General features: G+C 45.5%; 1 protein-coding gene across 1 annotated transcript in view; it reads left to right on the top strand.

Annotated features, from left to right (window-relative positions):
* The first annotated feature begins 11,453 nt into the window (after positions 1-11,453).
* The window catches only part of SFTPD (surfactant protein D), a 7,471-nt gene continuing 4,448 nt past the window's right edge, over positions 11,454-14,476 (top strand). Inside the window, exons 1-4 of the mRNA XM_004389885.1 lie at positions 11,454-11,652; positions 13,007-13,123; positions 13,393-13,509; positions 13,874-13,990. Of these exons, the coding sequence (XP_004389942.1) occupies positions 11,454-11,652; positions 13,007-13,123; positions 13,393-13,509; positions 13,874-13,990 (550 nt within the window). The remainder of the gene's footprint in view (positions 11,653-13,006; positions 13,124-13,392; positions 13,510-13,873; positions 13,991-14,476) is intronic.

Below are 14,476 nucleotides of genomic sequence, written 5' to 3' on the forward strand. Positions count from 1 at the left end.
AAAAAAGAAAATTACAGACCAATATCCCTCATGAACATTGAAGCAAAAATCCTCAACAAAATTCTAGCTAATAGAATTCAGCAACATATCAAAAAATAATTCACCCTTATCAAGTTAGATTTATACCAGGTATGCAGGGATGGTTCAACAGTAGAAGAACAATCAATGTAATCCATCACATTAATTAAAAAAAGACAAGAACCACATGATCTTATCAACCGATGCAGAAAAATCATTTGACAAAGTCCAACACCCATTCATATAAAAACTCTCAACAAAACAGGAATGAATAGTAAGGAAATTCCTCAACATAATTAAGAGCATTTGTACAAATCCAACAGCCAACATCATCCTAAATGGAGAGACTTTGAAAGCATTTCCCTTGAGAACAGGACAAAGACAAGGATGCCCTTTATCACCACTGTTATTAAACATTGTGCTGGAGGTCCTAGCCAGAGCAGTTAGGCTAGAAAAATAAATAAAGGGCATACAGATTGGTAGGTAAGAAGTAAAAGTATCTCTATTTGCAGGTGATGTGATCTTATACAGAGAAAACCCCAAAGAATCCACAACAAATCTACTAGAACTGATAGAAGATTTCAACAAAGTATCAGGATACAAGATAAACATACAAAAATCAGTCGGATTCCTTTACACCAACAAAGAGAACCTCGAAGAGGAAATCACCAAATCAATACCATTTACAATAACCCCCAAGAAGATAAAATACTTAGGAATAAATCTAACCAGAGGCATAAAAGACCTATACAATGAAAACTACAAGACACTACTGCAAGAAACCAAAAGACGTGCATAAGTGGAAAAACATACCTTGCTTACCCATAGGAAGACTCAACATTGTGAAAATGTAAATTCTACCCAAAATGATCTCCAGATACAATGCAATCCCGATGCAAATTCCACCGGCATTTTTTAATGAGATGGAGAAACAAATCATCAACTTCGCATGGAAAGGGAAGAGGCCCCGGATAAGTAAAGCATTACTCAAGAAGAAAACAAAGTGGGAGGCCTCACACTACCCAATTTTAGAACCTATTATACCGCCACGGTAGTCAAAACAGCCTGGTAGTGGTACAACATATACATAAACCAATGGAACAGAATTGAGAATCCAGACCTAAATTCATCCACCTATGAGCAGCTGAAATTTGACAAAGGCCCAAAGTCTGTTAATTGGGGAAAAGACAGTCTCTTTAACAAATGGTGCTGGCATAACTGGATATCCATCTGCGAAAAACTGAAACAAGACCCATATCTCACACCAGGCACAAAAACTAACTCAAAATGGATCAAAAACCTAAATATAAAATCAAAAACAATAAAGATCATGGAAGAAAAAATAGGAACAACGCTAGGAGCCCTAATACATGGATAAACAGAATACTAACCACAAGTAACAATGCACAAGTACCAGAAGAGAGACTAGATAACTGGGAGCTCCTGAAAGTCAAACACTTATGCTCATCAAAAGACTTCACCAAAAGAGTCAAAAGACAACCTATGGACTGGGAAAAAATTTTTGGCTAAAACAAATCCGATCAGCATCTAATCTCGAAAATCTACAAGATACTGCAAAACCTCAACAACAAAAAGACAAATAACCCAATTAAAAAATGGGCAAAAGATATGAACAGGCACTTCACCAAAGAAGACATTCAGGCGGCTAACAGACACATGAGGAAATGCTCACAATCATTAGCCATTAGAGAAATGCAAATCAAAACTACTATGAGATACCATCTCATCCCACCAAGGCTAACATTAATCCAAAAAAACACAAAATAATAAATGCTGGAGAGGTTGTGGGGAGACTGGAACACTTATACACTGTTGGTGGGAATGTAAAATGGTATAACCGCTTTGGAAATCAACTTTGCACTTCCTTAAAAATCTAGAAATAGAAGTACCATACAATCCAGCAATCCTGCTCTTTGGAATATATCCTAGAGAAACAAGAGCCATCACACGAATAGATATATGCACACCCATGTGCATTGCAGCACTCTTCACAATAGCAAAAAGACGGAAACCACCTAGGTGCCCATCAACAGATAAATGGATAGACAAATTATGATATATCCACACAATGGAATACTACACAATGATGAATAGTGATGAAGCCATGAAATATATCATGGAGGAATCTGGACGGCATTATGCTGAGTGATTTTAGTCAGTCACAGAAGGACAAATATTGTATAAGACCACTATTATAAGAACTCAAGAAAAGGTTTAAACACAGAAGAAAACATTCTTTGATGGTTACGATGGTGGAGAGGGAGGGTGAAGGTTATTCACTAACTAGATAGTAGACAAGAATTATCTTAGGTGAAGGGAAGGACAGCACACACTACAGGGGAAGTCAGCACAACTGGACTAAACCAAAGCTAAGAAGTTTCCTGAATACAATCAAACACTTCGAGGGACATAGTACAAGGGGCAGGGATCTGGGGACCATGCTTTCAGGGGACATCTATGTCAATTGGCGTAACAAAGCTTATTAAGAAAATGTTCTGCATCCTACTTCGGTGGGTGGCGTCTGGGGTCTTGAAAACTAGCAAGTGGCCATCTAAGATGCATCAATTGGTCCCAACTACCTGGAGTACAGGAGAACGAAGAACACCAAAAACACAAAGAAAGTATTAGCCCAAGAGACAGAAAGGACCAAATAGATCAGAGACTTCATTAGCCTGAGATCAGAAGAACTGGATGGTGCCCAGCTACCACCAATGATTGCCCTGACAGGGAACACAACAGTGTCCCTGATGGAGCAGGTGAAATGTGGGGTGCAGAACTCAAATTCTAGTAAAAAGACCACACTTAATAGTCCAACTAAGACTGGAGGAATCCTGGAAGACATGGCCCCCAGACTCTGTCAGCCAGAACTAAAACAATTCTTGAGGCCAACTCTTCAGACAAAGTTTGGACTGGACTGTGGGACATAAAATGATACTCCTGAAGAGTGTGCTTTTCAGTTCGAGTAGATACATGAGACTAAATGGGCAGCGTCTGTCTAGAGGTGAGATGAGAAGGCAGAGAGGGTTAGGAGCTGGTTGAATGGACACAGGAAAGCAGGGGTGGAAAAGAGGAGTATGCTGTCACAGTATAGGGAGAGCAATTAGGGTCACATAACAATGGAAGTATAAATTTTTGTATGAGAGACTATTGAATTGTAAACTTTCACTTAAACTACAACAATAAAAAAAACTGTAAAAAATTGGAAATGTTACTTAGATAAAAATAGCATGTTTTATATAATTTCTTATGATGTAATGAATATTTCTGTGTAAGTATATAAGAATATGCATATGTTTATTTATTTGTTTGTTCACAGAGACATAATACCCAGGACACAAACACAAAAACCGAATGATTCATGACAGCATGATCACCAAAATATTTCACCAGAATATTAAAATTGGTTACCTTTAGGAAGTAGACGGAGTTTCTGGTGGCTTTTAATTTTTTCCCATAATTTTCGTTTGAAACTTTCACAAGTAAGTATATAAATTATTTTCATATGAAATTAGAAGTACTCACAAAACCACTTTTTCAAGCCATGCTTTTAAATTTGATTCTATTTTGTGTGAAATGAATATAGTTGCTTCTTTTTACTTCCTGCTAACATTTGCTTGTTATTTCTTTTTCTGTTTTTGATTCAGTGATCAATATTAATAGCTGTATTAAAAGACAGAAAGATTCTTTGAATAGTTTGAGATGAGTCAGGATAGATTAAAGAATGCCAGGCAGGATGTGGACAGAGATGTTTCCCTTTAATCACTCCTTTGCCTGGTTGGAAGAACTAGATGAAGAATCCGGAGTCACACAGTGTTTTCCTTTATTGAATGTGTTCACATTTAAGGAAACCAAGGGTAACATGTCCTGGATTCTCATCCTTAAGGTGAGTTCTCTCTCCTTGTTGTCTTTATAAGGTCAGGTATTCATAGAACAAGGAGCCCTGGTGGTATAGTGGATAAGTGTTCAGCTACTAACTGAAAGATCTGTGGTATGAACCCATCAGCAGCTCCACTGGAGAAAAGACCCGGAGATCTACTCCTGCAAAAATTACAGCCTTGGAAACCTGATGGGGCCGTTCTACTCTGTCATGTAGGGTCTCTATGAGTCGGAATTGACTTGATGGCACACAACAAAAACAACAACATTCGTAGAACAGACATATGAACAGGGTGGAACCCAGTGACAATTGTAGCAGAGTCTGATGACCAGATTGGATGGAATCAGTAGACAGCACCTAAAAGTAAGTAAGTCTACCTTTCTTGTGTGGTAGGTGGGGAAGGGAAACGGGGGGGTTACAAGTGTATTCTATTCAGCCTCTAGAATATGCAGAACATGAGATATAGCGATTCTTATTTCAGGATCCCTATACTCTGTCCTTGTGGCACAGTGGTTAACAGCTCGGCTGCTAACCAAAACGTTGGCAGTTCAAACCACCAGCCACTCACTGGAAATCCTACAGAACAGTTCTACTCTGTCCTATAGGGTCACTATGTGTTTTTTAAATACTCTGTCTTTCCTTGCACCCTAGTTGCAAGCTATGGTGAGGAATGTTTTGAGGTGTGACTCAACTCGTCTTTGGAAACCATGTATCCAATAAGAATCTAATAACAAAAATATATATAAAACTTTGACAACAACAAAAAGATAAATAACCCAATCATAAACTGGACAAAAGACTTGAATAGACATTTCACCAAAGAGGACATTCAAATGATCACCAAACACATAAAAAGATACTCAACGTCTTTAGCCATCACAGAGCTACAAATCAAAACCACAATGAGATACCATTTCACGCCCACTAGGGATGGCTAGGAGCCCTGGTCGCACAGTGGTTAAGAGCTACAACTGCTAATCAGAAGGCCAGCAGTTTGAATCCACCAGCTGCTCCTTGGAAATCTTATGGGGCAGTTCTACTCTGTCCTATAGGGTTGCTATGAGTTGGAATCAACTCAGTGGCAATGGGTTTGGGTTTTTTTTTATTTGTTTGCTTGTTTAGAATGGCTAAGATAAAAAAAAAGGAAAATAACAAATGTTAGCAAGTATGCAGAGAAATTGGAGCACTTATCCATAGCTGGTGGGAATGCAAAATGGTACAGCCATTGTGGAAAAAAGTGTGATGGTTTCTCTAAAAACTAAAAATAGAACTACCATATGACCCAGAAATTCCACTCGTAGGTATATACTGAAAAGATTTGAAAGCAGAGAATTTTACTCCAGCGTTCATTGCAGCACTATTCACAATAGTCAAAAAGGTAGAAATAGCCTAAATGCCTATCAGCAAATGAATGGATAAACAAAATGTGGTACATACATGCCTACTCAGGCAGTAGGAGAAATGAAGTCTTGATACATGCTGCAATATGGATGGAGCTTGAAGACATTATGCTGAGTGAAATAAGTCAGTCATAAAAGGACAAATATTGTATGACCTCACTTACATAAAAAGACAAGAAAAAGCAAATGTATAGAGAGTAAAGTTTATTAGTGGTTACCAAGGGCAAGAGGAAGGGAGAAAGGGGAGGGGGTTTTTGCATATAGAGTACTGAGTTTCGATTTACAGTTATGGCAAAATCACACTGATTACGGGTAGGGTTGTACAGCCAATTATTGCAAGTGTGGTCAATAAGTTGTACACCTGTAAAAAGTTGAATTGGCAAAAGTTCTGTGTAGAGATATTTACAATGACCAAAAAAAAAAAAAAGAGTAGCTACTGACGATTCTTATGTACAACCAAACACCTCATGGGATTTGGTTCCTTGGTTTGGAGATTTAGGGTCATGGTTTCATGGGACATCCCAGTTAATTGGCCTACTATTGTGTTTAGTGCTTCTGTTCTACCCCCTAGCTTCACTGTGTAGCGCCTGGGGTCTTAAAAGTTTGCAAATGGCCACCCAAGGCACAATAATTGGTCTCTATTCACCTGGAGCAATAGAGGAAGAAGGAGAGTCAGGAATAGGAGGAGGATATGAAATGTGTGGCTAACTGCCTCCATGAACAACTGCCTCCTTTACCATGAGACCAGAAGAACTGGATGGTGCCTGGCTACCTATTGAATATTTTGATCAAAGATTCCACAGAAGAATCCTCATCAAAAAGGGGAAAATGCAGAACAGAATTTTAAATTCTCATGGACTCTAGACTTTCTGGGGCCATGGAGGCTGGATGAACCCCCTGAAACTATTGCCCTGAGATAATCTTTAAACCTTAAACCAAAATATGCCCTGAAGTCTTTTTAAAACCGAACAATAGTTTAGCTTAACTAATAAAAATGTCTGCCTTGAACATTATGTTCTTTTAAGAGCTATCTATATGGGATCAAACTGACAACAGTGACTTGTAAGATTAGATAGGAACTTTAGAGGGCAGTGAGTTTATGTTAATGAGGAAGGAACAACTCAGAAAAGAAGGGTGAGAATGGTTACACAACTCGAAGAATGTAATCAATATCACTCAATTGTACATGCAGAAACCTTGAATTGGTGTGTGTTTTGCTTGTATATTCTCAACAACAACAATAAAATTAACAAAAATGTGTGAACCAACTCTTTAAGCCCTTACAGTCTCACTGAGCTGATAGAAAAAGAACCTGAAAACACAAATCACAAAGGAAGACAGCATAGATTGGCTAAAAATGAGTGGGCATGGTCATTGGGCTGGAATTGTTGAGAACTCTTTCATGGAAGGGGATGGGGTGACACTTCAAGGGAACTACAAGGGAATGGATCAGTGTTAATGCATTGTTTCAGGTCTTAGAATAAGCAGATTGGTTCATCTCCAGAAGTCATGCTGGGCCAGTACCCATCATGCTGGACATCTGTTCCCACCTCCTTTCCCAATCACTGAGTACACAGCTAAGTTGTGCTGGCTCAGCTCAGAAATGGTCAGAGGTCTGGGTGAGACTCTATAGCCCAGGCCACGCATGGACCCCAGAAATTCTCCAAGAAAATAAGCTTAGAGGCTAGAGGAAAGTGTCAGGCCAGAAATGTAGAAGAATCAAGGTCCAAATACCAGGGACAGCAAGTGAGAACACCGAAACTCCGGTACCCAGGGGTGAGAATTGATGTCAGGGTCACAGGGCCAAGAGTTTAGAGTCAGGGACCAAGATCAAACAAAAGCAAATCAGGCTGAGGTGGGGGAGTCCAGAACTACTGTCTTGAATGACAACTAGTGTCAGAAGTTCCCCTTATAGGCTAGCAGTGAAAAGGTGTGTAATGGGCTACCTGAGCCAAGAGTTTCACAGTGATGTGGGCAAGCAGCTGGTAAGCAAATATCAGAGGCCATAGCTTAGCTCTGACAAGAAAATGCAGCTGATGAAGTTCTGTACGAGCTGCAGATACTGTTGAGACTGCAGGACAGCATCAATGGCTAGCTACCAAAGAAACCATATGGTCATCCTAGACCTTGCCTTCCACACATCTGTCAGTTTGTCATACTGTGGTGGCTTCCTTGTTGCTAGGTGCTGGAAGCTATGCCACTGGTATTTCAAATACTAACAAGATCACCCATGGTGGACAGGTTTCAGCAGAGTTTCCAGATGAAGGCTGTAGGAAGAAAGGCCTGGCAACCTACATCCAAAAATTAGCCAATAAAAACCCTATGGATCACAACACGTATTGTTCGATATAGTGCCAAAAGATAAGCCCCCTAGGTTGGAAAGCACTCAAAATACATAGTAGCCACAACAATGGACTCGGACATACCAGCAGTCGTGAAGGTGGTGCAGGACCGGGCAATGTTTCATCCTGTTGTACGTACAGTTGCCATGAGTAGGTGCCAACTTGATGGCAACTAACGACAACAACAACAGATCTTCTCTTGGGAGGAGAGGGGGGCCCAGAGGTCCTCTGGGTGAAGACCATTGTGATCACCATTCGAAACCTCATTCTTCTCAACCACGCTGGTGTAGCTCAGGGAAGCAAAGGTTATCACTATAACACAAGGATCTGAGTTGGATCAGAAATAAAACTAGGCTTTGCCGGTGTGTGGTGTTAGACAATGGAAACACCATACTATTTGCTTTAATGGGGCTGCAGGGCTTTGTGAGATATATATTTGACAGACTGAGAGATGGCCGGTAACAGAAGCAAGTTTGCAAGAAGAGACAGAGTATAGGGATCCAGAAGTAAGAATAACCATAAATCAGGAAGGTACCCAACCACCAGGATAAGATTCGAGAAGTAGGCTTTGTAAGGAGAAGAGTGAAGTGGTTCAGTGCAGACCCCATGCTGGCCTCTAGGAAGCACATGTACACCCTAGAATGGAGAAGGCTGGGTGTTGACAATAAAAGAGCTTACCTTTAGGGGCCCAGGTGTCTCCACTATGGGATTCTGCTTCAAAGAAGTTGCAATAGGAGAAACGGAAGAGCTTTATCTACTGGAGAGACCACTGTAGTCTACAATATGGAAGGAAATGCCTCAAGGAGCATCAAAAGCCGGGAGCAAATCAGTGTCACCACCGGGGTGGCCAAAGGAAAGTGTTGGAGACGTACGTCTGCTGATGTGTGGACCTAGGCAAAGGCTGACGCAGGTGGAGACAAAGTCAGAGGAATCTAGATGCAAGAAGAGATGATCGCAAAGGCAGCTGGGTGAGCAGCTGCCCCACAGGCACTGGAATTTAAGAGCTGCGTGAGGGTGGCTGCAACAGAGCATCAGAGCTCAGGAGTCCAAAGTGCTGTTAGAGCGATGCCTAGGGCAAACATCAGCTGAGAAGATGGAGATGAGAATGCCTGTGTGAGGGCAAGACAGAGGCCTGCTAAGGGAAGCCCATCCCACAAAAGGCAAGTGGGGGCTTTCTGAGGCCCTAGAGCAGGAAGACCAAGAGTCACTCCTTCCCCAACCCCCTGCCCCCACAGGCTACTTTCTCTGCAGCCCCTCTACCTGCCCCACCCCGCCCCCTATGCCAAGAGGCTCCCAGCCCTTTTGCAATATCTGGGCGGTGCTGTTAAGGTGAAGGAGGCAGAGAAGTGGGCACAGCAGATCCTGGCTCTTGGGAGCTGCAGATGAAATTTGCTTTTGCAATAGCTGTAGGTCATTGTGCAACTCAGTCATCTCTGGCCCTCTGATTCCTGGACTTCTGTAAAATACAGACACTGATGAGACCCTCAGTCACAGGGCTGTAGAGGGTGCAGATGAGATCATGGGCTGAGAGTGCTCTACAAACTCTAAGGCGATATGTGGTTAGTGACAAATGTCAGTGGCAGGTTTCCAGAACCCAGGTGGAGGTGAGAGCAAGTGAGCCAACAAGGAAGAAAATTATCTTACTTCTTGAAGGCGGTTCTCAGAAGCCAGGGCTGGATGGCTCAGGTTACAAAGCATAAATAGTCTGCCAAGAAAAGGCTAGTTCACCTGGATTTCCTGAAGGCCTGGAGGAAGCAACTTGTGAGTGTCTGTGTGCTTGCTGTTCATTTTATTTCCCATGTCCTGTGATATGCCCTTGCCCAGCTGGGCTATTCGTCTCACTGGTGTGAAGAAGGGAGGGTCGTGCAGCTGTTCTGGTGTAGGGTCTGTGGATGTGGGAAGCAAGGGCATAGTGGGGTGATGAGGGGCTCTTCTGCCTCTCACGTGGGTGACTTATCTCGGTGGGAGGTTTGCTTTAGGGCTGGGGGAGACAGGTGGGTGGGATGTGATGCCAACCCAGACCCCAGAGGCCACCATATGGAGGCCTTGAGTGTAAACTACAGTTTCAACTTCCCTCTCGGTTCCTTCTCTGTCCCTGATTTCTTCAGAAAGAAGGGCAGCGTGAGGAAAACAAGCCAGGTGTTCACAGACCTCCGTGCTAAGCCCCCCTGGGTACCATCTGCCTGTGGGAAATGAACAAAGCTGCTTCTCTCTTAGCTTCAAATTGTTGCCTATAAAATATGCTTCTTGAACTAGGTCTCTGGTCCAATTTTCAGATGAATAATATCTCATGTAAAATCTTATAAAATATATGTATTTTTTACATAAAATATTTCTCTGAAAGCTTAGTGTAAACTGAACACTGCTTGGGTTAAAGGCGTCCGTGGCTTTGCCCAGTCCCTCCGCAGCCCCAGCTAAGTCATCTTTGCTGAATCCCAGGTCAGAATACCTCTCAGTCAACTCTCTCCCACGCCCCTTCTTGCTAAGATGGGCTGTGGTGCTTTCTGCGTCATCCTGAGCTAGTGGACAGGATGCCTATTGCCTTTTGTTCTTCCCTAAATCGGAGGTGGCTGCAGGCCAGGGGACACTGCCCTCGCTCTGGCCTGGACTTGGCCTTGGCCCTGGTGCTCATGACTGAGCCTCTGTCGGAACAGCACTGCAAAGCAGCTGCTGCCAGCCCTCTGAGCTTGCTGTGCAACTCACAGGGTTTCTAGAGACTCCCAGGACACACAAGTAACTTGCAAAGTCAAAATAGAGGGAGGCTAGTGGTCATTACAACCCCAAATCACCAGTAGCCAGGGAAAGTAGAACTTCTCTAGCCAGGAAAGCTTCTCCCTTGCCTCCACCCAGCCTACCTGATGAACCCCTTTTCTTTAAACATTCTCCTCCCCCAAGGTCCCTGGGGCTTTGCTCCCAGCCTCTGCTACCCGCCCCCCCAAGGCTCTTTCACTGTCCTAACTTTCCAGGTTCTCTCTGGGAGACAAACGATGCCCAGCATAGGGAATTACCCAGGTTCTGGCCCCTACCCTGATTTCACTTACAGCCAGGCTTCTAAAACCCTCCCAGGTGGTACCTGGATGCCCTGTTGGACAGCTGCCCCCCAAACTTGCCTTCCATCTGACTGCTTTGCCCACCCCACCTGCCCCGTCCCTCTAAGGTGGTCTGGGCACAACTCCAGGTGTGCCAGGGTCTTTAGAGTACCTAATTTGTATCTCTGAAAACTTCCACTGGGTTCCCCTGGGAATTTCCTTGTGGAGACAGCATTGAGTCCAGGAATGGTGCATCTCTTGGCAAACGTGCAGCCACGCTCCAGCCTGTGCTGGGCATGGACATTTCAACCATCGGGATTCTGGCTCCTTCTCAGATCGGCACTGTGTGTACCAGTGCTACTCCATCCAGTTAGTGAGAGGAGTCTGAGCTAAGCCAGCCACTTCAATTGTACATAGAGGGAGAAGGAGGTCCTGGGAGGGGAAGAGCCCTACCCAAAGGCACTCGATTAATCCTTTCTGCCATGACAGGCTACAGTCTGATGGCAGTGTCCAAGAGAAGGCACAAGAAGGGATCGCATGGGACATTTGAGAACAGGTGGAGACTGCTGGGGCCATGTCAGAGCTCCAGCTGGGTGACGCATACCCTTCAAGGCCACACTGTGTACCCACCTTGTCCCTAAGCTGATTTTGGAACCCTGTGGTCCTGGCACCCATGGCAAGGAAGAAGAGGCATGGCAGGCCAAGCCTAACCCACTTCCTGGACCCAAGAGCATGTCCATTGTCTTCCCGTTCATCTCCCCAGACCATGCTGTTCCTGCCTCTCTCTACACTGATCCTGCTCACACAGCTCTCACGGATCCTGGGAGCAGAAGTGAAGACCTATTTGCAGAAAACAGTGGCTAATGCCTGCACCCTGGTCATGTGTAGCCCCTTGGAGAATGGCCTGCCTGGTCGCGATGGACGGGATGGAAGAGAGGGCCCCCGGGGCGAGAAGGGGGATCCAGGTAGAGCTGGGACCTTGGGCTTTCCTGGCAGGGAGGGGTTAAGCATTGGAATTGTAACCCACCAAGGAACTCTGGATACTCTGCTATGGAAGCTTTGTAGATGGGCTTCCTCCTTGCCAAGGGGGTGGGCTTCCTGCAAACATTGAGTCCACATAAAACACTTCTTGACCAGTTGGCAAATGACTGCTGCCCTGAGCCCTCCAGTGCCTCCCTCCATCACCCCAGCTGTGCTGACTCTTCCTGAGAATCCTCCACATTCCTGCTGTCCCAAGAATGAGCAGAGTGGGTAGCTGGGGTCTCCCAAACTGGCTCCAGCGTTCAGCAGTTTTTCGTTCTGATGAATGATGGCTGTGCAGGGTGTTAGAGATTTTGAATATCACCCTTCCACATGAAGGGTGAGAAAGGATGAGACCTCATACTCAGGCCTGATCAAATTCATTAAGGAGGATGGGAATGGGAGCTCACATTTCTTTGCCCAGCCCTGTACTTCAGCGCTCACTTCAGTAGTTCATTCAATCCTCCTGCTTCATCCCAAGTGAGGATCAGAAGAGAAAGCTGGACACAGTGCCCAGCACAGAGCCTTTCACCATCAGCAGTGCACAGTGGCCCCTCCCACCACGGGAGCACAGATTCCAAATCTGACATGCCACCACCCTTCTGCACAAATATCCACATCATCTTGCCCTTAAGTCCTACTTCCTCCTTCAGAAAAACAGCTCCACATGATCTGTGTGTGCTGGGGCTGGGCTGGGGCTGGGCAGGATGGGGGATCAGCACCATCTCATGCATGGTTTTCGCCACTTATTACCCTTGTCTCGCGACTTAAAATTCTACTACAAGTCTGTTGCAGATCAGGTCCTGGTGCTAATCTTTGCATCTTGTTCAGCGGTAAGCATACAGTAGGTGCTCCATGGATGGTTTCTTAGTGAACAAATGAACAAAACAATGAGCAAATGGACAGACAACTGAATGAACAAGTTAGCATCACCTGTCAGGTGCCATTTCTGATATAAATGTTGGTTTGGGAAAGGGAGAGCAAGGGGCCAATAAGGGTAAATGCTGGCAGGTTGCTTGTTGTCAATACCATGGCCTTGGGGCAGGGAAAGGAGCATTGCACAGCCAGTGGGACAGGTCTTAATTGAATCCAGCCTTTGAGTCTGACCCCAGGAAAGCCTGTTTCCTCACCTATAAAACGCAGATGCTCATACTCATTCCACAAGGTGTGTGGAGGTGGAAGTGGAACGTCTATGCCTTGCAGCCACTAAAGGAACGCAGGGGACCTGATCTCCTGCAGGCAACTGGCTCCTCTTGGGCCTAGAGCCAAGTTTTTATCCTTTTTTTCCTGCTGTTACAGGTTTGCCAGGAGCTGTAGGACAAGCAGGGATGCCTGGACCAGCTGGCCCAATTGGGCCCAAAGGGGACAATGGCTCCACTGGAGAACCTGGACCAAAGGGAGACTCTGGGCCACATGGTGAGCAGCTAGGCGGGGAATACAGATGGCTCCAGGTGGTGCCAGTGGAGGGTGAACTCTCACGTTCTAAGAGACCAGCCCAGAAAGAAGCAAGAAAGTCACTCTGAAGGGGGCACTGATTGATTCCAGGGCAGACTGGGGCTACTGTTGGGTGGCTCTCTTTTAGGATGATGCTACCTGTTTGACTTCTATTATTACCCCCATCTGATCATACACTTCCACTTCCAAGGTGACTCAGGGTCACTGAGTAGACTGGTCCTCTTCTCCAGGACCTCCAGGACCCCCAGGTGTGCCTGGTCCAGCTGGAAGAGAGGGCCCGTCAGGGAGTCAGGGGAACATAGGACCTCAAGGCAAACCAGGCCCAAAAGGAGAGACTGGGCCCAAAGGTAGGTGATGGGTAGGTGGTGATTCTGAGGGAGAAGGGAAGAATGTTGGTGGAAGTCCCTGCTGGGCCCTCTGGCATGCTCAAAGTGCCAAGAAGAGCTCAGAACATCAGTATGGGGAAGGCCTTGCCGTGGGCTCCTGCCAGCTCATGAAGGGACACACTTGCTGATCCCCAAGCTCCCCTCTCCCTACATACCCACACTGACAATATTCTGTTACCCTCCACAGAGGACCCCGGATAGCAAGGAGCACAATCTCCCCAGTTCTCTCTCACCCTGGTCTGTGGGTGAAAAGCTCCACTGCTAAGGAAATGATACATGCCAAACACATTCTCAGGATATTTGTCCCTATTTGTCTCTTCCTCAGGAGAAGTGGGTGCCCCAGGCATGCAGGGCTTGGTAGGGACTAGAGGCCTCGAAGGTCCTAAAGGAGAGGGAGGAGCCCCTGGTGAGCGTGGAGCCACTGGAAACACTGGGGCAGCAGGTGAGTGGAGGAAATAGCTGGGACTGGGCTCCTGTTGCCATGTGCACAAGTGGAGCAGGCACTGCCTCCCCCCCAACACCTCTAAAACCACCAAAGTCAGAGGCAGCACTGCTGGGCAACAGGGAAAGTTTATACTAAAGCAGGATGCACTGTTGGACTCTAGGACTGTGTAGCCATGGAGAATGCAGTGCAGAGCAGTGGAGACAGTCAGTACAGGAGGTAGATTGCTGGGTGATGGGGACAGTCTGTGTGCTGGGGAGGTGGATTGCTGGGTGATGGGGACAGTCACTATAGGGAAGTGGATTGCTCGGTGATGGGGCAGTCAGTACAGGGAGATGGATTGCTGGGTGACAGAGACAGTGTGCTGGGGAGATGGACTGCTGGGTGATGGACAGTCAGCGTTCTGGGGAGGTGGACTGCTGGGTGATGGACAGTCAGTGTGCTGGGGAAGTGGCCTGCTGGGTGATGGGGATAGTCAGCGTTCTG

Source organism: Trichechus manatus, unplaced genomic scaffold, assembly GCF_000243295.1.
Source record: "Trichechus manatus latirostris isolate Lorelei unplaced genomic scaffold, TriManLat1.0 scaffold00265, whole genome shotgun sequence".
In the NCBI taxonomy this organism is placed as follows: domain Eukaryota; kingdom Metazoa; phylum Chordata; class Mammalia; order Sirenia; family Trichechidae; genus Trichechus; species Trichechus manatus.